The 21,439-nt window shown below is 41.0% G+C and overlaps 1 protein-coding gene and 1 non-coding gene across 5 annotated transcripts; both read left to right on the forward strand.

Annotated features, from left to right (window-relative positions):
• The first annotated feature begins 1,014 nt into the window (after window positions 1–1,014).
• LOC114555760 (ubiquitin-associated protein 2-like) lies at window positions 1,015–21,090 on the forward strand. Of its 4 annotated transcripts, none has more exons than XM_028578425.1 (30): window positions 1,015–1,085; window positions 2,760–2,897; window positions 4,274–4,351; window positions 4,496–4,606; window positions 5,289–5,445; window positions 5,746–5,823; window positions 7,697–7,760; window positions 7,999–8,081; window positions 8,427–8,479; window positions 8,760–8,824; window positions 9,006–9,237; window positions 9,372–9,627; window positions 9,785–9,916; window positions 10,540–10,676; window positions 11,487–11,731; window positions 12,087–12,321; window positions 12,489–12,528; window positions 13,026–13,146; window positions 13,334–13,391; window positions 13,632–13,845; window positions 14,024–14,115; window positions 14,558–14,608; window positions 14,814–14,889; window positions 15,484–15,672; window positions 16,079–16,249; window positions 17,099–17,203; window positions 17,296–17,328; window positions 17,624–17,697; window positions 18,046–18,237; window positions 20,974–21,090. In XM_028578425.1, exons 2-30 carry the CDS (start codon window positions 2,802–2,804, stop codon window positions 21,067–21,069), a joined length of 3,534 nt encoding a protein of 1,177 aa, XP_028434226.1. In that variant the 5' UTR covers window positions 1,015–1,085; window positions 2,760–2,801; the 3' UTR covers window positions 21,070–21,090. The 4 variants fall into 4 exon arrangements, with proteins under 4 accessions (XP_028434226.1, XP_028434225.1, XP_028434228.1 ...); XM_028578424.1 differs by lacking the exon at window positions 1,015–1,085 and adding an exon at window positions 1,216–1,342; XM_028578427.1 differs by lacking the exons at window positions 1,015–1,085; window positions 17,296–17,328 and adding an exon at window positions 1,217–1,342.
• On the forward strand, window positions 13,190–13,267 carry LOC114556441 (small nucleolar RNA SNORD121A). The gene has a single exon (XR_003692684.1). It is a non-coding gene; the product is annotated as a small nucleolar RNA SNORD121A (small nucleolar RNA).
• Window positions 21,091–21,439: the final 349 nt, after the last annotated feature.

Raw genomic sequence — 21,439 nt, forward strand, 5'->3', positions numbered from 1 at the left:
GTTTTGGGGCATTTTAGGCCTTTATTTGATAGGACAGCTTAGACATGAAAGGGAAAGAGAGAGGGTGAATGACATGCAGTAAAGGGCTGCAGGTCGGAATTGAACATGCAGCTGCTGCGGCGAGGACTGAGCCTCTGTACACAGGGCGCACACTTTACCAGGTGAGCTACCCAGGCGCCCTAATATTTTGAAATTCTTACATATTTATTAAGTTCATCTTAGGGTGGAGATGTACTACTGTGGAAACTTGTAGGACTGGTGTTTAAAAATGTAATTATTTAGCTGCTATTTATTTACTGTATCTTTTCATTTAACCTAATCCAGCAGGGCTGTACATTTGAAAACCCAGTCTTGGTCCAATCTTGGGAGTTTCTCCTAGTATCAGACTCAAAATAATTTCTCAGCTTTGGTCTTGCTTGTTCTTTTCTTGGTATTAAAAAACTAACATGATCATGAGACATGACCCATTATTAGATTTTCAGTTTCCCTGCTTTGACTATATTTGATCTGATTAATTAATTAATACCTACTTAATGAATGACAAACCAAAGATGCTAAACTAATATTTTGCTACCCTCCTTCAAACTTGAGCTCATGTTGTCAACTGAGCTGTTTACTTGGCAGGTGGCAAACTGTTCTAAAACTTGTAGTGATTTTTTTAATTGTGAGATTGTTTTATTTTATTTTTTAAAGCAATGATGTCTCAGATGTTGTGCATGTTTATTTGGTGTGTTTTTAGTTTTTAGCTAAGTCATTGAGGCTATTTGTTCTTTGAAATAGTTCTAAGAGTTTAAGATTTAATTAAATTTGCTTGATGATCAGATGTGCTGTGTTGTGAAATATTTTTTTTTGCAGATATGTTGTTTTTACCCAAGTCTGTTTGGCTATTCAAATTGCCTTTTATTATGATAAGTATGTATTCCACAGAGAGCACAGCTGAGAGTGATAAGGTAATTAGCCTACAATTTGAATAAAAGATCCCAGCCTAAAGACGGTGCGAATGTATGGTTTCACAACACCATCAAAGAAGCTCACACAACCAGGGAAAAAAAGTTTTTTGGAAACTCCTTCTTGAACAAAAAAATGTAAGCATAACCAATCAAATGTTAATCTGATCTCACACATTACGAATTACATATATGCCAAATTTCGCTAACTAGGAAATCACCATAAACCTTTATAGTTTTCAGCATCAGACTGGAAACATTTTAGCAAAGCGCGCTCCAAGACAAGAACGCGCACGTAGGGTCACGGTGTTGAACCACCGCGTCACAACGTTCAACAACGGCGCGGTGGGTCACGTGACAGCGTCTGCTGCTGGCTGAGCGAAGCGTGTTAGCAGGTAAAAGAAAGAATAAAGATTTGTTGTGTTAATGTCGTCGATTTAAAATCAGTGTGAACGACTCAGTCGTCTTATCTAATAACTTTTACATTAGTTTAAGGAAAACCGATCGGTAGATTCAGAGAAACCGTCCAACCTTTTTCGATGGTTAGCTATCCTAGCTAACCAGCTAGCTTGCTAGCTACCCAGCATTATGTCCGTACTGGGGTGCTGCAGTCGTTGAATGCGGACGGGCCGTTCACATGCCGGGGCAGTTAGCCTGCTACTGATATCTGTCGTAGCTTAACATGAACGGGCCACGCGTTTTTCGACAACTTTTCTCCCCCCCCACCCCCACACCGTATTGCATCAACATAGCATTATACACCGTCTGTGGTAAATGTTAATTTGACACGCCGCGTCGCCTGCTCCTAACTTTAGCTAACTTTGCACCCTGAGATTAGCGTTAAGTGACTCACGTTAGCTTTTTCTCTTGCTTTACACAAAAGGATAGCTACATCGTCGCACTTTGTTTATTTTGTTGTTCCTGAGTCGGTGAAGCTATACGAACATCGATCATATTGGTGGACAGGTTAACTAACTTAATTTTCTTGTCACACTGCTAATATCCTGCAAGTAGAATAGCTAATACATTTTAACGGTATGCATTGTGTGTGTGTGAATCGCACACGTAACAAAGGCGAGCGGTTAGCCAGGGTAAAGCTAGCGTAGCCTGCCTGACGCTGATGTGAAGGTTAGCCAGTGCGGCTCATATTTCCGCCGAACTTGTAACGTTCACCTAAATAAGGTAACGATTCAGTCATTATAAATTACTTTAAATACGGGCGACTGAAAATGCTTATAACAGTTACTACGTTATACAGTTGACGTTAACCGTGCCTTGCTGTCTAACGTTAAAAGCCGGTGGATCTCATTTGTTGTGTTCCCAAGCTGACCAGTTAGTTAGCTATAACGTTAACCAGTTGCTGCATGTCATATAATCGAACCCACGGTAAACAGTTAGCCTGGTATACATGGTACTTTGTGGTAAGGTTACTTATTTCTTTTAATCAAATGCCGAATGACTTGTCGCTATCTTGAGTTCGATGGTGTTTTATCAGAAATAAAGTGTTATAATTCATAATACCCTTAACATAGGCTGGTGCATACTCACTGTTTAGTGTGGGAGACTGAGGGAGGGTTGTAATTTGACACCCGGACAGTCCCCTCTTGGCTGGCTAAATTTAACCGGGGCGGTGGGGGTCGACAGATGGGGTTATAGTCTTACATGGTATACTTGACAACAGTGAATCTCAGTCTGCTCATATTCAGTTTATTGTACTGGCATTAGACATGTATTCAGTATGTTACTGGGAATTGTGATGCAATGTAATCATCTCACATAAACCATAAACGTGCCTCTGTCTCTCTTCCCCAGATTTTTCTATTTTGTACATACATTGTTTTGTATATACTGTATATGATGACTTCAGTGGTCAGCAATCAAGCCCGGGGGACTCGGGACAGAACGCTGCCCACCACCACACAAACAACACAGCCACAGAAACAATTACAGGTGGGTTTTCACAATTGAGCAAACATTGTTGAATCCAGGCCTAAGGAATTGTCCTGCTCAATTAAAAAATATAGTCCCCTTTTTTTTTTTTTTTTTTTTTTTTTAAATACAATCAAAGATTGCTTCCCTTACTATCAGAGGTGTCAAAAGTATTCACATTCATTACTCAAGTAGAAGTATAGATACTAGATACTAGGGATTGAAAAGACTTCTATAGAAGTTGAAGTATCAACTCAAGCTTTTGACTCAAGTAAAAGTACTGGTTTCAAAACTACTTAAAGTGTAAAAGTAATGTAAGGGGGGAAAAATGCCATTTAGGACAAAAGCTTAGCCCGCCCCACAGAGGCCTAATAGTGCACTATCCCCACCTCCACAAATAAAAACATTTTTCTAAAGGCCATAATGACTATAATAATGTTATATTAAAATCATACCTGCAAACTCAGAAGGGCTGAAAAAGGTGACACATCTCTTCTGTGTTTTTCAGACAACGGCAGGTACAGTCTGATGTTAGAATCCTCTCCAGTGAAATACAGACACACTTTTACACCGTTAAGCTGTCAGCATTTTAACCGTGTTTACTCCAGCTGCTAGCTAACGGTATGCTAACGGTACCTGCAGCCAACTGTAGCTAGTGTTAACTAACGTCCCGTGCGGCGATGTTTCCGTTCCCTCTAATGTCCGTTTTCGGAGCATCAGAGAGAAGCGCAGTCATTTAAGTGGCACCTAATAAGGCACCGAAATCCGCGTTGCTATTTGGTCCGGTAGATAACTGTCGTTAATGCACCGGTGCCGTATAAGCACCGGGTCTGTGTCGGAATAGTATATCTTAATACTTGTCATCCAACCACCCTCAAATTCACTCTATCCGGATGGTGCGATTTATCTGGATAGGTTTTTTTGAACGCTGACAAGCCGGAATGAAAACAAGCCAAACTGAAATAGGAGTAACAAAGCTATTTTAAGATGTAAGGTGTAGAAAGTGCAGATAATTGTGTGAAAATGTAAGGAGTAGAAGTAAAAAGTATGCTGTAAAATAATTACTCCAGTAAAGTGTAGATACCCAAAATTTCTACTTAAGGTAATGAAGTATTTGTACTTTGGTACTTGACACCTCTGCTTACTATTAAATGTTATCATACTGATATTAAAAGTAAAAATATGTAGTGATATAAAATGTAAGTTCACAATTTTAAGGGATTTTTAGGTGACCACATCCTACTTGGTATTCCTTCACCAGGATTGTAATGTCTTGCCTTGAAATAAGTAAATATAACCTATTGTCTTGTGGTCTGATGTATTGTTTGAATACGAAAACGAGCAAGGTTCTGTGTGTTCCTGTTGTATTGTTTCTAACTGAACTCTTTGTTTGCCAGCCCACAGCAGAACAGATTCGTTTAGCCCAAATGATCTACGACAAAAATGATACTGACTTTGAAGACAAGGTCAAACAGGTAATGTGTGTGCATGTACATGCATTTAGACAAATACATTTTCTGGATCACCAGCATATCTTCTTTGAATTCTTGCACATTTGGACCCTCATTCCATCACGTGGCGATCTAACTTAACGCTCTTTCTGTTTTGCACACTCACAGCTGATTGAGGTCACTGGGAAGACTCAAGATGAGTGCATGGTAGCCCTCCATGACTGCAACGAAGATGTAAACAGAGCCATCAATTTTCTGCTGGAGAGCACCTCTGACATAGTAAGTTTATGTACACATGCAAACACCATATTCCTATATACAATTTCATTTCTTGTGACAATTCTTCTGGGTTTTTGCAAAAACTAACACCATGAACCATGCACAATTTTCACAATATAGGTGTATTTACAAGGCTATAGACAAATGGTCTCATTTTGTGGCCCTTTTTTTTTTTTTTTTTTTTTTTTTTTTTTTTTTTTTTATATAAACAGTGCAAGTATTTTATACAACTACTAAACTACAAAAAATGAGGCGAAACACACACATGCTGTTGCACAGTTCTGTTACATTCTGTTAAAAATTCTTATTCATTGTTAACAGAAAAAGACCGAGGAGGGAGAGCCTGTATGAGGCAGAGGCAATAATAAAGTAAATTGACAATTATACTTTGTTTACATTTCTAAATGTGCATTTGTTAAGCACCATACAATTAAAATGTGACTGTGCTTAACTAAAATAAGACAGCAGATTGTAGTTTCTGTATTTATTACCAAAGCATTTATCTGCAATACGGTTAAAATGGGGGATATGTAAAAAAATGACAAGTCGATTTAAGGTGTGCACCCCTAAATTTTGTCTGTGCCTCCTAAATTTTCACTCAAGAGCTACTAGTAAAAACAGTTAGTCTGGAAACCTTATTTTAGTATTTAGTCAAGCTTATTCGCTGGTTTACCTCTGTCAGAACTCCTGGGAGACTGTGGGGAAGAAGCGGAGCCTTGGGAAAGAAGGACCCTCAGAGATAAAGGAAAACAGGGAGAAGAAAGGAGGAGAGAGGGAGGCTAGTCGCGGACGTGGGGCATCCAACAGGAGGGGTAGAGGCATCAGCCGAGGGCGAGAAGGTGAGAAATGTTTTTCATGTCTGGATTGTGTAGACGAATGCTCCTCGTTGGTCTCTTAAAATGGTGTTCTCTATATTTAATCCATCTTTGGCATTGGCTGTTTATTTTCAGTCCTATGTTGATAAAAGTATGCTGAGTATATAGAATTGTTTATAGAATTTCTCAGATTTTTTTCTTCCTCTTTGATTTCCCAGCAGGTTCAATTTAAAAAGGCTCAGAGGTGTTTCTCCCAGTTTAGTATTAATGAGTCTTTAATGTGTTTTAATTTTCTTACACCTCGTGTTTCTTGTTGGATTCCAGGTCGGTTAGAGGAGAATGGGTTCGAGGTGGCTCCTGGAGAGAGAGGTGGCGACCGTGGACGCAGGGGGCGGGGAAGAGGTGAGAAATTCAAAAATGATACCAGTTTGTTTATTTACTGTTCCTTTTTTTTTTTTTTTTTTTTTTTTTTGTGAACTGCAATCTAGGACTGCACTGTATATTGTAGGGGTGTCACGATTTTGACTTTTAATCAAATTGATCGAATTAAACTCTCGATTTTGACAATTAAGAATAGAAGCAGGGTCGGCGCCTGGACCACACGGCTTCTCGGGACTGTACTGCGCCTTCCCTCCTGTGGGTGCGACTGTAGACCGGAGACTGTTTTTAGTGCATCGGGTCTGCAGCGATCTTGGCAACATACCCAACCCGTCTTGAAACTCTGTCTCATTTACAATGCTTTGGCAATAGGATTTCTTTTTTTTTTTTTTGTGCGTCATATCTATTCATTTAAGATACAAACTTTATTGATCCCATGCTGGTGAAATTCACCGTTACAGAAACTCAAGAGTCAAAAAGCAAAGGGGGAGGTTGTGTGAAATGAAACGAGACAAAAATACAAATCAAAAGGCGCGAGAGAGAAAAGTAATTTATGTTGTCAGTTTTTTTTTATATTGTGCAGCACTACGGCAATCCCTTAGATAGGGAATTGTCTCAGATGTTGTGCATGTTTAGATGATGTAGCTGGCAATGTATCTATTTGCGTCTGTAGGCATTTAGAGTATTACAGTGCTCACCATGTGTGGAATGCGCGCAGTCCCTGCAGCTGCTTGAATGTGTGCGTTTGGTGGGGCAGGGGATCTCATCAATAAAGAGTGGAGTAGAATGGTGAGGTCAATCACGGCCTGGTTCTGAAGAAATTGTGTCAGATGGCTGGTTATGTTTTAAAGGGCCTGACAAACCAAGGAGACTGTAGGTCTATACAATCCCATAGCCATTCCATCTGATTGGTTATTCAGCTTGAAAAACAGTGAGGAAAGCAAACGGACGACTGTGTGCGTAGAAGCCTGTTTTATTTATTTATTTATTTATTTTTATCTATCTCATCTGATCAATCCAATACACATAAAGCTGTCAAAACTGGCCAAAATGGCTTGACTTCAAGATATTCTTTGGCCAAAAGCAGATCTTTTGGGTTAATTAGACGGTCTGTTTAATGACGCGTCACGTAGGTGGTGCAGAGCCAGTTTTATTTTATTTTTTTTACACAGACGCCATCTTTGTAGTGTGTTTGCATGCCAGGTTTACTGTGTGCTTGGTGTTTTGCTAAGTGATACTGCAGTTGGTTATGCACGGTTTGGAAGTATAGGCTATATTAATAAATTAAGGTACTGAACTAATTAACTAGACCTTTTTAACTACAGGATCATGCGTACACATTGATTTGAATGATTTATTTTAATTTCAAATGTGAAAACGCCCACAAGGTTGCTCTATTGCGCTGCAATGCCTCTGGTACATTGAGGTATTTATTTTGATCATTCCTAAACAGCTGTAACTGTTATCTCAATGGCCCATGTTTTATGGCACAGATTTGTTATATCATCCTGGTGTAGTTGACTACTATGACATTGCACTGTATTATTAGGTACATGAGCACAATCCTAAAGCAATGCTAGATTTAAAAAATAAAATAAATCTGGTATAAAAACACATGGTTTTAAAGTGCTCACATTATGCTCATTTTCAGGTTCATAATTTTATTTAGAGGTTATATCAGAAATATATATCTATCGCTCTATCACAAAGGAAAGGGAAAAGCCAAAAAGCATAATATGAGCACTTTAAATAAAAAACGATAATTATAAGTTGACAAAGGTCAATGACCAAACCTTTCAGTAAACTTAAAAAAAAGTCTTTAAACAAATGCTTAATGAAGAGTTTAGGCTTAAAGAGACTAGTCAGCAGAGGTCATCTGGTTGTTTTGTGTTCTCAGGGGCAGGGGCTCGCGGTAGAGGAAGGGCAGCGGCTGGCAACAGGTTCTCCTCCCAGGGAATGGGGTAAGAACATGTTTTTAGTGTGATGTATTAAGCCTGAAGTAGGATGAGGAGGTGGTGATGGTCATTACAAGCACATATCTAAAAAAACAAATGTGTGGATAAATTAAGTTTCTGAATCTTCTCATTCAGTAGCAACAGACCAGACGGTATTTTCTTAAATTGTGCTTATGTTTGCTCACCTTTCCAACCTGTCTCCTCTATCCTGTTGTCTTTTCTTTCCACTCTCTACTTCTTTCAGAATCTTCAATCCTGCTGACTACACAGCTAACTCTCGAGCTCGCCAGGAGACATGGGACGGCAATGAACCTGCTGAGGGAACTGGTAAGGACCATAATTGAACATAAGATGTCACGTTTTGATGCAATTTCCTACTTTTGCTGTAGATCGCTTAATTGTTAACTTAGAAATCAGAAATATCAGCTGTGTCTAGTTTACTTGCCCTAAATCAGCGACTAGGTGCCAAATAAAAGCAAAATGTAAGCAGATATGGGCAATTGAATCTATACATTGGATTCCACGGCATTTTATAGTGAGTGTTATTAAAGCAGGCAGGGTGCTATATTTTGTATCACTGCTTGGGATAGTTAATGGTTGCTGAGAACATGTGTGGACATGGCAACACTAACTTGGCTGCTGTTTTTCTTTTTTTTTCTTTTTCTTTTTTAGGAACCTGGACAGGCAATGGGGAAGACTGGGCTTCAGAGGACTGGAATGAGGATGTAATGCAGCACTTTTAGATGATCTGAAAGGGATTTCAATTGCTTGAGTTTGAGGGCTTACACGTTTGTTTACTTTGATTGCTTTAAATCTGCACAGGCTTGCATAATGTCTAGTGTTATTTGAGATTATGTCTAGTGATGATAATTTACTAAAATCTACTGGTTAAGAGTCAGGGATTTTATCTGGTTTAACTATCTCAATGTGGTTCTGAATGGTTGTTGATTTACAAGCACATATTAATCTGATGCCTGTGTTTGCACTTTCTGTCCCTTTTCACAGTTGTCTGAGACTAAAGTATTCACTGCCTCCTCTCCTCCAGCAAACCACATCACACCTGGACCCAAGTAAGCCATTCTGCCCAAAATCCAGTCAATTTAAATCCCTACAGAGAGCTTTATTTTAGAGAGTAACTTTTAATTTCATCTTTTATCTTCTACTTGTTGACCCTCTTCCCCAAACCACTTTTTTCTTCCACTTTTCACTCCCCCCACTCTTTCTGCTCTCTTGTCTTTTGCTTCACCTCAGTGTGGACCTGGCTAGCCTACTGCCAAAGACTGGAGTGGCTGTTGGGAGTTCTATGGACTCTGACTTGGGGGCGATAGTTGATGGTCCCTCAGCCGAGGATTTGGGCCAAAGCCTGGTGTTCACCAATTCCCACCACAATGGACGCACCGCAACACACAGCTACGCACACGCCACAGCCAACAGCTATGCCCATGCTGCCTCTGCTAGTACCAACTATGCACATGCTGCGCTGGTACAGACAGCCACACATACGCACACTTACACATGTGCAAGCCCCAGCACTTACAGGCATGTTTATGTGCCTACACACTGATATAGGGTATTGGTGTATTCAGTTATTCAGTTTTGTTTCTCTTATCCTCCCAGTCCTCAGTCCTGGGTTCTGGTTTTGGGTCCCTGAATGCGCCTAAGCCGACACCTGCCTCTGACATCAGGACATCGGAGCAGCTCAACGGCCCTCGGCTTGGGCAGAGAGCCAGTCAGCCAATAGCCACCGCCAGCAACATTAGTGTTCCCAAAGATGCAGGGCCACCTCCACTACAGAACCCTGCTCCTGCTTTCTCCCCCTCTGTGGAAGTCAAGGCTCAAAGAGTGGAAAACGGCTCTGTTACCGCCCACCACTGTAAGTTTAAATTTCTCAAAGTAAATAAGAAATCTAACACAGAAATGTAAGGCATAGCTATTCAATATTAATTGTTCTTGATGACAGCAATGCAAGAGGTATGGTGCACTGCAGTACAATATGTATATGAATGTATATTGATCTGCATTCTCCCCAGTGGAGATGAAGCTTCAACCAGAACCATCAGCGGTGCTCAGCCAGCTGGCTCAGAGGCAACAACAGTCCTCCATCCTTCTGACCACAGAGCCTCTGGGCCTGTCGCATGCTCCACAGGTCCCCACACCACCAGGTAGGGTTTCGGGACAGTATCACACTATGCCATTCTAAGTTTGAAAGCTTAGAATACCACATGACATTAGAGCTCCAACTACACTTCATTATTTTCATAATTGAATATTGATCATTTATACCAGCAGAAGTAGATTGTGCTTCATCACCAGACCCAAACGGAATCTGCGGATTGTTATACAGTTTTCAGCTGTGATCCAGAATGAAAATTTAGACTGTTTTCTGCTTGGGGTGTAGATGTGGTAAGATTCAGAGTTTTATTTAAACAAATGGTTATTTGTTTAAATTCTGCCTGCAGATTCAGTGTGGTCCTGTTCATGAGGCACTGAGCTGTTCAAAAACCACATTAGCAGAAATATGAGCGAACATTTAGTGTTCCTTCTGTCTTGTTTGTGGACTGTAACAACATAAGATAAGACAAGAAATATAACCGTGAAACAAATTGGCTACAGAGCTGATATTAAAGACAAATATTCAGCACACAATATAGTTGAGGCAGTTCTCTGCTAAAGAAATGAGTAGTATGAACACTAACCGGATATGTGCTGTAAGATCATGGCAGTATCACCATCTTCACTATGTCATGTTGATCATGCTGATTTTAACATTGTTAATGCCCTTCAGGTCATGAGTCCTCGGTCTCTCATATAAGAGATGGCACTTCTCCAGGATTGAAGTTGCCAGGCATGGAACCTTGTGTTACAGAACCCCCTCAGCGGCAGCTAAAGACACAGAGACGCAGGGTACCTCCTCTCTCAAAGGTAAGCTCTTCTGATATCTGAACCTTTTTTATCAGACTAAACAAGTGTAATATCCTCCATTTAAAAATAACCATTGAGCAATGTTACTTGCAATACATGGAAGAAACTGAAAGTCTTTTCAATAGTGTATCTGCTCTCAAATACTTGATAAGGTAGCTAGCTAGGGGGTCACTGTTCAAAAGTAACGTATTGAATCTCCAGGTTGGAGTTCTGGGAATGTTAAATGCTGGGTCAATATGCAAAAGCACTGGCGCGTGATCCGATAGGACAATAGTCTACACGGCAAGCCTGGACAGCATGTAAAATTGTTTGGGAATGAAAAAGTAGTCGAGTATGCCATATATCTATCAGCCCAGTGTCTTTACATAAATTGTTGAGAACAGTGGATGACCTTGGATTTGATAAATTTGCAGAGGAGGATTTATCCAGAGAAGCCTTAATGATTAAACAGTAAAACAAATTGAGATATAAAATGAGGTGAATCAGAGTTCGGAGTATAAACATTAAGAATAGTTATGTTGTTTAAGAATTGAGCATGTAACTAGAATGAATCTCTTCTCCGGGTGTTCGTAGTATGAGAATGGCTGTACCTTCTTAATTCTGTGAGTGGGAAGAGAAGTAGACTCGACTCACCCGACAGTTTATACTTTTAACACATTTACATAGCAGTTCACGGGACTGTTTTGACTAAACATAGAAACTAGCTAGTTGTCACATAACCACAGAATCAAATCATCCACAATATCAAATTAATGAAATTGGTTAAATAATTCAGCCATGTTCTACATATTTCCCGCTTTGTCTTCTCAGATCCCATCGTCAGCAGTGGAGATGCCCGGCTCAGCAGATATACCTGGCCTGAATGTTCAGTTTGGGGCTCTTGATTTTGGGTCTGAGGCTGGTAGTGGAGCGGTAGACATGGCACAGACGTCAGCCAGGGAACGCGCCCAAGTTCAGGGCCCAACTCCAGCAGCTCCAGTACCCATGTCTCTCCCTACTGCTGTTCCCACACAGCAGCCACAGAGCAGCCTGTTCTCCAAGCCAGGATCTGTGAGGTGTGTGTGTGTGTGTGTGTTTGTCCGTCAGGCACAAGTTTGTCTGTTAATTTGAGGAATTTGTCATTTTTAATTTTGTACATGTGCGGATGTGTGCATCTGTTAAGCATGAAATCTTAAGCCATGCAAAAAGCAGAGCACTCACTCCATCCAAGGGCACCCAATTTGTCACTAAGATAAAAGGGTTTAGATTATGATGTCATTTTAGCTCAGTTACAGCTGGAAACTGCCTGTATGTTTTTTAAATTAAACCAGTAATAATACATCCTGACTCTACTTCTGTCACGTAGTTGGTATGTTTATTGTATATTTGTCAATCTTTCCCCATCTTCCTTTCTCTCGGCCATGTAAACAGTGACCACATGAGCAGCTTACCCGTAGCCGTATCAGATCCCAACTTCCCCTCACCATCCTTGGGCTTACCCAGTGTCACGCCCTCCCCCTCCATGGGTCTTCCCAGTGCAGCCGCTCCACCCTCTTCTGCAGCCCCTACCGCAGCCAGCCGTGTGGAGAGCAGTGGTTCAAGGTCCCTGCCACCTCATCTGGCCTTCTCTCAGAGCAACGATGTCCCGTCAGCTGCTGTCCTTACAGTAAGAATAAAGCTTTTTCTCGATGTATACATAAAGGACCAAAATAACAAGAGGATTTTGACCACTGCTGACTTCAGTTTTATTTCTCGAAAGCTTAATGTCTGCTTAACACCTGACAAAAATCTTAATGATAAAACTAAGACTTTGATAATTTCCTCTTCTCGTAGAATGGCTACAGTGGCATGAAGACGCAGAGCACACAGGACAGTAAGTACACTCTGCAACTAGAGTTGAGTGGCCTATCCCATCCAATATGATAAATATTGATTGCTAAATGCATCCCATATAAGGTGGAAATAGTCCTTTTTAGTGGAAGTGGATGAGGTTTGATAAAGACCAGAACATACTCAATCCATCTTTCTTGTCCAACTTTGTTTTATTTCTTGTTTCATTCTTTTATTTCTCCTCTCACAATCGGTTTATAACATCAGCACAAAGGCAAGGCAAGTTTATTTATATAGCACATTTTTTCAGCAACAAGGCAATTCAAAGTGCTTTACAGAAAACATTAGTCATTTAGAAACAGTCAGTAAAGTGGATAGACAATAAAAATAGGCTAAAATCGAATAAGACAGATCTAAAATAAAAGAATAAAAGTTACAGTGCAGTGTAAGAAATTAATAATTTGATTTAATAAAAGGCAGTCTTCAGTCTTGAAAGAGATTTACCAAATCACTAAAGCTCTAATATTTCTTTTTAACCAGCTACGTCATCGTCTAGAACAGTGAAAACGGAGTCTCCCGTTATGACGAGTGACAGTGGCCACCACATCTCCTCCCCTGCAGTTGCACTTTCCCACTCCACAGCCATCCCCTCGCTCAGCAGGTAAGACACACAGAGGCATTTTACATTGCATATACACTTTTTTTGTCTGGAGATAATGATGGTTACAAGCACATATCCTAATCATTTTATGTGGAAATATATTTCACTGAATCTCCCGTCCTCCTGCTCATGTTTCCTGGCTTTTTCAGATTTAAGCACGCTGACAAAATCATTTTACTCTTTTTAGTCATGTGACCAGTTCTCACTCATCTGGATCAGCCCTCGCCACGAGCTCCACCCTCACTGTAAGTGTATGTTCATGCTTGCACAAAGACACAAGAGAACTTAAACATCACTCTGCCGTTGTGGTTATAAAAGGACATTGTGGTTATAAAAGGACATGGCATATTTGCTGAAAAAATTGGACACTATTTGAGTGCAGCTTGAGCTTTGAGCTTTTATTTATGAAGACCTCATGCCTTGAACTACAACAGTTGCTAGTTCTCTTCTCATACACCCCTTCTGCTCTCGTCCTGTTACACCAGATAAGTAATGAGGAGAGCAACAGCAACCTCCATGCCTATTCATCGTCGTCCAGCCAAGCTGTCCATTCCGGTTCTTCAGCTCCCCTGGCTGTCAGCAGCTCAATCACCAATGGTCTGCACCCATCTGGAGCACCTGGACTAACTCCTAATGGCACAAACGCCACGCTCTCAGCTGCAGGCAACCGCACGGCACCCCTGCTCACAACCACCTCTGGTAGGCTCTTAGTTTGACAAAGGAATCACATCTCCCTAACATAGGAACTCATTTACAAAAGATTCTTTTTAAATAAAAAAAAAATGTGTACACTTCCTCTTTTAATCATTTTTTTCTGACACTCAACTAAGACCGTACAGATTTGTCAAGTCAAAAGTCTTTGTTTCTCCTTTGCCAGGTAAAGCTCCTCCAAACTTGGCCCAAGGAGTGCCCCCTCTCTTGGCCAACCAGTACATCATGGGCCCTGGTGGCTTGCTCCCTGCTTACCCGGTAACTATACACTTTCCTAATCATTTTTTATTTGTTTTAATTAGTCCCCTTGTTTTTTTGTTTTTTTTAAAGGGAAAGAAGGGTTTTATGGCTAAAATATAGATTGCATCTTAAAGGGACTAACTTACCCAGAACTGTTAAGCATCTTCATTCTGTCATCAATCTGTTCAAGTTTTCATATACACATTAAACTTAACCATGAGTGGATACATTGAATTGAAAAAGTATGGCAGTGAGTTCACTCCTTATTCTATAGAGCTTTTCAGTGTTAATTGTTTTGGTAGGAACACACTGAGACACTGACTAAAGCGGAGTAGAAGCTCAAAATGGGTAGAAGATAAAACTAAAGTTCAGTTTGTAAGCTAGAGTGAGGTTCAGTAGAGACTCCAACATGGTACTACATTATCACCAATTCTTCTCTCCATTATCTTTATTTCAACAGCAGATCTATGGATACGAGGACTTGCAAATGCTGCAGTCTCGCCTTCCTATGGTGAGTCGGTTTATACCTTGCTGTGTATAACTCTGGTTTTAGTATTTTGTAAATCGGCAGTTGGCTTTCAATTGTGTTTCCCTGTATGTTACGTTTCTGCTACCTTTATCAAAGTAACTACTCAGAATCCATCTTCATGGCAATATCACCAAATTCCCAAAGTAGCAGTCGGAGTCTCTTAATTATTTTCTCTCTTCCTACACAGGATTATTATGGTGTAACATTCCCTGGTACTACTGCTATGCCTGGAAGAGAGAGCCTGGCCAATAATCCATATTCTGGTAAGTCAAATTTTATGTTGAGTTGATAGGTCTACTGCATTATGTTTCAAGATAAGCTGTTAACTCACACTGAACAATTAACACAATGGGGGAGCTGTTTCAAACTACACATCCATCTGATATATTTTACTTTCTAGATTTAGACCTATCAGCGACTGTGTACTTATGTTTTCTTAAAGGTCTCGTGTGTAGGATTTAGGGCAATCATTGGCGGAAATGCAATATTAATATATGAACATATTACTGTTTTCATTAGTGTATAATCACATGTAAATAAGAATTGGTGTGTTTTCGTTACCCCAGAATGATTCCTTTATATCTACATATGGAGAGGGTTCTCCACCATGTTGCACCGTCATGTTTCTACAGTAGCCCAGAACGGACAAACCAAACACTAGTTTTAGATGGGGCCTTTCGCATTTTTGCTTTGGCCACAGTAGTCTTTCTACATGCCACTAAATCCTACACACTTAACCTTCAATTTGGTAGCTTATTTGCTTATTCATGTTAGCTGTTCAACAGACAGGCAAAGAACTTTTAGTTTTATTTTTTTCAACTTCAATAAGGTCTTCTTTACTGTCATTTTCTGTCCAGGTGAGGCGACAAAGTTTGGCAGAAATGATTCGTCATCTCCAGCTCCCCCAACCAGCTTGTCTACAGCCGGGGTGCAGTCCCAGCCCCAGCAGGCTCCGCAGGCAGGAACACAGGGGCAGGGCCAGGGTCAGCAAACGCAGAATCAGGCCTTCCTTAACCCCCCTCTGCCTCCTGGCTATGGATACACTGGTAAGGAAAAGTAAAATTATGTTTGAGGATGGTGGCCAAATTTATTTCCACTCAAATCATCCACACACCTCGCATTTACTCTGAATGCAAATTCTAGCTTAAGCTACCATCTTGTCTCATGTTTGGCTTCTTGCTTAAATGTTTATAGAGATTCTGTTGAAATATGTCAAGAGTACTTGAAGCTAAAAATAAAGAATTCTTAAAATTTAAAGAAATTCCAGCCTAAGGCTTTACAGTTATTTTCAAATTAAACAAAAGTGAAATCGGAATTTTACGTATGTAGACCTTATGTATGTAACACTGCTCTGCACAAAAGAGCCCTTCTCATCATTGTTGCTTAAAGACAATTGCCTAGTGATCTCCTTTTATTGCACTTGGATAATTTTTCTAACTTGCCATTTTACAGGTCTGCCGTACTACGCTGGTGTGCCGGGGGTTCCTTCAGCCTTTCAGTACGGCCCGGCCGTCTTTGTGCCTCCTGCTTCGGCCAAGCAACCTGCAATGGGCCTGGCCAACCCCTCTAATCAGTATCACCAACAGCATCAGCCCAGTTACGGACAGCATGCATATGGCACAGGTAAGACCAGGATAAAACAAGGCTTTCTCTGTCACTGCTCTGACGGAGGTTGTTTTCAGACAATTGACAGTAACAAAAAATATTCAGTCAAGCAATGATAAAACTTTTCAATGTGAAGATTGTATCCAGCTATAATCTTTTGAATTGACTTAATTAAATTGAGCTGTGTGTGTCTATTTGTACTACGACCGCACAGGTTTATCTTAAATTAGTGCCAAACTATCACCATACGTCAAACCGTCGCAGCAACCTGCCACAAAAAGTAGTTGAGAAGGTTACTCGATTAACTTCAACAGTTGGACTAGTTATGGTGACATTAGTGGGTTATCTGGCCAGTCACTTCTGTCTGTTTTCACAAAAGTACACAAGCTAGTGTCTTCTAGAAGTTGAGAAGCTTAGCAGCAATGACTCTTTGTAATCCATAATAGTACATGTATTGTGAGAGAGGCAGGGTGTATGTACAAAGACCTCAGCATAAATTAGGTGTTTAGAGGGAGGCAAAAGAGAATTCAAATTCCAACCCTTAATACATGTAATTTGTACACCAAATGCTGCATGTGCGTGTGGAATCGGGCCTGTGTGTTTTTGCTTGTGCTGCATGCATAGCTCAAACCCCCTGCTGAAGTTGGACACGGCTCAATATAGACACAACTGCCATTTTAGTCAGGTTACCTTACCGCCTCTCTCCCCTGCCCCCCCCTCTTTTCTCTTCCCATCCTCTTTCCTCTTCCTTTTCTTCACCTCTCGCTCTCTCTTTCTCTCTCTCCCCTTCCTTTGCTCGCTCTGCCTCTCTCCTTCCTTTGCTCGCTCTGCCTCCTCTCTTCTTCTGTACTCCTCCTCCTCCTTCAGCCTTTGATGACCTGTCTCAAGCCCACGGTGGGGAGTACAGTAAGGGAGGGTACGGAGGCTCTGCCCAGTCGCAGGCCAAGTCAGCGGGCAGCGGCCCAGGGAAAGGTACACACACAACACGTGCGCACACTCTAACAACACAGTCAAACTCAGCGGGCATTTCCCTGTGGGAAAAACAAATGTACTCACAATTGCAGATGATTCTACAGTCAAGAGTGTTCTGGAGAAAGGTGTGTGTATATGCACGTGTGTGATTGCACTTTGATGTGCACGTAAATGGATACATGCAAAAGGGTGACAAAGTGAGAAACATGCCTATGCGCGTCCTCACTTAATATGCTTCTTTCTACTGGCTGGCCCCCTTCTACTAACAGTTGAAATGAACATTGAGTGCTTATTTTTCAATAATCAGTGAAGTGACACAGTTGTGCTTCTTCCCTCTTAACCCCTTTACTTTCCCTTCTTCTCTATTATTTTTTTTTTTTTCTCCCTTTACCTCTTCCCCTTTTTTCATTCTCCTCTCAGCACCAGGGCTATCAGGGTCTGGTACCAGTGGAGGAGTACCTGACATGGGAGGTTCAATCTACAGCAAAGCTCAGGTGAGTGACTTGCTGTCCTGTTGTATGCCTGTGTTTAGATCAAGGCTTAATGCTTCGGCTTGTTAGTAGTCTTTAAATAACCTGAATGACCTTTTCTTCAAATAATTATCTTAATCAAAACTAGAAAATTGTCTACACATCAACAGCACATTATCTTGAATAGCCCCTTAACTTAAGTTTGTAAATTAGGCTTGTATACAGAAACATGATTGCATAGATGAGAGATTTTCTTGGAACGCTAAATGAAATTGGCATTTCATTTATTTCTTAACCTATTGTACATGCATATGTACTTGATCAAGTTGACCTGTATTTACAATGTTAACCTCTTCTCTCGGTTCTCCTCAGTCATTTGACAAGCAGGGCTTCCACACGGGGACACCGCCTCCCTTCAGCCTTCCTTCAGCGCTGGGGGGAACAGGGCCCCTGAACCCTGGGGGGGCTCCTGGCTATGCCCCCGCTCCCTTCCTGCACATCCTGCCGCCACACCAACAGCCCCACTCCCAGCTGCTGCACCATCACCTCACACAGGACGGACAGGTAAAATAGTGTCTATGCATACATCACATTCTGTCGACCCAGAGTTTCACAACCTAAGTTTGCATCATTAGAAGTGTTTTGTAAATATGGGTGTTTATTTATTTTTTTTATCAGATTTTTGTCCATTGCATATGACACCCATGTTTTCTGAATAGCTGTGACTTCAGCATGGTGTTGCCTGCCAAGCCTGAAGTATTAAGCAACTCAAACGCACAATATGTAGTTTTCTGCTGCTAGGGGTCTCACAATCGAAACGATAACAAGACACTTTTTGATGGTGTGAAGTAGCGTGGGATCATGGGAGGAGTTGTCTTTAAATGTCTATAAATCTGATGTGACTCAGGCAGAAATAACTTTCAGAGTCACGGACGAGTTACTGTATTATAGTTTTGTTCGTGTTACGTCATGTCATTGTTTTTAAAGATTATTTTTTGGGGTATTTTAGGCCTTTAATGACTGAAGACATGAAAGGGGAGAGAGAGGGGGAATGACATGCAGCAAAAGGCCGCAGGTCGGAGTCGAACCCACGGTCACTGAATCGAGGAGTAAACGTCTAATATGTGCGCCTGCTCTACCAACTGAGCTAACCCAGCCACACGCCATGTCATTCTAATGAAATAACCGCAGTGTTTATCACAAAATCCGATTCCATTTGTGGTAGTAGCTGACTGGTTAGTCTCACATTGCCAGACCTATGTCCACAGTGCTGTGGAGTAAGATTTGGCTACACCACAGATTGGCTGCGGACGAAAAGTCAAACAAATTACCTCCTAAATCCTTTACTAACCACTTTTCCATAACCCCGATGGTAAACGTCATGAGGTCAAGAAAAGATGTGAAGGAGAATTCCTAAAGAATTAGGAAAAGACAACCGCAGTGCAAGGAGAATCCGACTGCTCTTACACTCGGCTGCGTAATAACGCAACGTTGGATGTTATTGACGTGGGTCTGCTGGTGAAACTTCACTGTTCCAAAGGTTAGATGGTTGCGGGTGGGTGAAAGAAATAGCCTACATTATTAATGAGGACAATATTCCCTAAACTATAAACACAGCAGACCTGTCCGCTGCTGCTATGCACGCTGACAGCAGTCAGCGTAGCTTCTTTGATTATTTCAGAAGCTAAAAGTTTAGTTATGTTTTCTCTGTCAAGTTTATAACTACAGTTTTTAGTTTTGTAGTTTAAATATCCCATGATAGGCCCATTAGCTGCGTGGACATTACTGTGCGCATGGAATAGTTACGTCACTGAAAGCAGCCTCTCTCATTAAAGTAAATCTTTAAAGACGAAACTGATACATCACTACAATAAATCATTTAAAAAGCAATAGCCTACGGAGACAGTAGGGAGGGAGGGAAAGTAATTTGTTTGAGTGGATGATTTAAGCGTAATTGATTCGGATGCTGTCAGCCAATCTGCGCATTCTCACAATATTCCTATTTTCACACATGGTCAAAATAATGTGGTCATATATGTAGTGACTTTTAACAAAACCTGTAGCCTATATTGATATAAGCCACAAGGGGCAAACAGGTGAATTTGTTTCAGACGCTACTCTGGGCTAAAAATAAACCAATATTCAGTGCGCTGTATAACTTTGGATTCAGCGATCCATTCATTCACAGTTCTGTAATTGTAGAATTGCTGTAATAATCCGGCGCGTTAGCCAGCTGGCTGCAACTACGCTGCATGGATCTGGTGTTTGTTAGCTGATAAAGTAATTTGCAAACGGCAAGCTAACGGTAGCTGGTTTACCAGCCAGATCAGTGCTGGGAGTCTAGATGAGCAAGCTAACACTAGCCAGCTAAAAGCACAATATAAAAATATATTTTATGTCAGTGTCTCCTCCAGGGTTTTTACTGGTGACAGACCGAAAACCTTCAGTTAGACGCTTTAGCAACTCAAATTTAGCCAGGTGCCATCCCCATCGCTGGGGGTCTCATCCTGGATTGCACCGACTCCCCTCCGGATCAGCCAACTTTGTTACCTCTGGTAGTGCTGCCACTGGCCACCAGCTCACTGTGACCACCAGCGCTTGGTTTTGTGCTGGCTGAATCAAAATTCGTACAGTCGTTAACTGTAGCTCTGTCTCGGAACTGCCCATTGGTGTGCTCTAGCTAGCTAACTTAGCATTATATGAGTCTACTACCTAAATAGCTACTTTGGTAAACGTTATGTGGCAAATTTAATCGTGGGGTATCCTAGCGCTGTTTTCGCTCTTGTGAGCATCTGGAACATTGTAATGTTATCATATAGTTTATCCACCAAGCATTAGCATGAGCCATTTGTGTAGTAAGATGGATGAAATATCATTAAATTAAGTTTTTATTTGGATTACTGTGTTGCAGAATGACATGTAATTAATGAAAAAAAAATAAGTAGAAAAAATGCTGTATTACTGTTAAGGAGTATAATTCTGTGACATTGTGATTTACAATTACACTCGGACGTATTATCTGGTGTTCGCAGAGTTAGCTAAATTAGAGCAACTAGAGGGGTCAAAGGTTATATGACTCCATTGACAGTTGACCAAATGACACAAACTGTCTAATAAAATTACAGATTTGACTGAGTTTTAACATTGTTGGAGACGTTTGTGATAACCCACACCCACAAAAAAGGTTCCTGGACATGTTCTTGCAGCTAGAAAGGGCTCATTAACCTTACGGGAACTTAAATAAACCTATTGGGTAGTTACATTCTTTTAATTGACTGAATTGACTTCTTTTCTTTGCAGGGGGGTCCTGGTCAGCGCGGTCAGTCCAGCAGCATGCAGCAGAAAACCCAAGGCAGCAAGTCCAGCTATGTTAACTCCCCCTACTGGGCCAACTGAGGAATGTTTCCCACCCCCCCCCTCCCCAAAAGGCTGTGTGCGTGTGTGTGTGTGCACACGTGTGTGTGTGTGTGTGTGTGTGTGTGTGTGTGTGTGTTCGCGCGTGCGTAAAGCTAAAACAAAAAAAAGACACACTACCCCTCACAATGAGCAACCTTGGGCCTCCTTGCCCCGCTCCCCCCACCTCCACAAGTCCTCATAAGTCTTTTGGGTTCTCTCTTCCCCCCACTGTTTTCAAAATTCGTTGTACATGTAAGATATTTATGTATGTATTTATATATATATATACTGTATATGTAATAGTAGAACATGAAATGTGGTTGCTGCATTTTATTTTTGAAGGACTTTTTGTTTACTTTTTTTCAAAACT

The sequence above is a fragment of the Perca flavescens genome, chromosome 5 (assembly GCF_004354835.1).
Source record: "Perca flavescens isolate YP-PL-M2 chromosome 5, PFLA_1.0, whole genome shotgun sequence".
NCBI classification, from domain to species: domain Eukaryota; kingdom Metazoa; phylum Chordata; class Actinopteri; order Perciformes; family Percidae; genus Perca; species Perca flavescens.

Excerpts from the sequence above, each read along its gene's own strand:
- LOC114555760 (XM_028578425.1), top strand. The coding sequence starts at position 2,802 with ATGATGACTTCAGTGGTCAGCAATCAAGCCCGGGGGACTCGGGACAGA. Across the intron at positions 5,446-5,745 it reads CATCAGCCGAGGGCGAGAAG|GTCGGTTAGAGGAGAATGGG; the intron begins GTGAGAAATGTT and ends GTTGGATTCCAG. Across the intron at positions 14,890-15,483 it reads GGCCAATAATCCATATTCTG|GTGAGGCGACAAAGTTTGGC; the intron begins GTAAGTCAAATT and ends TTTTCTGTCCAG.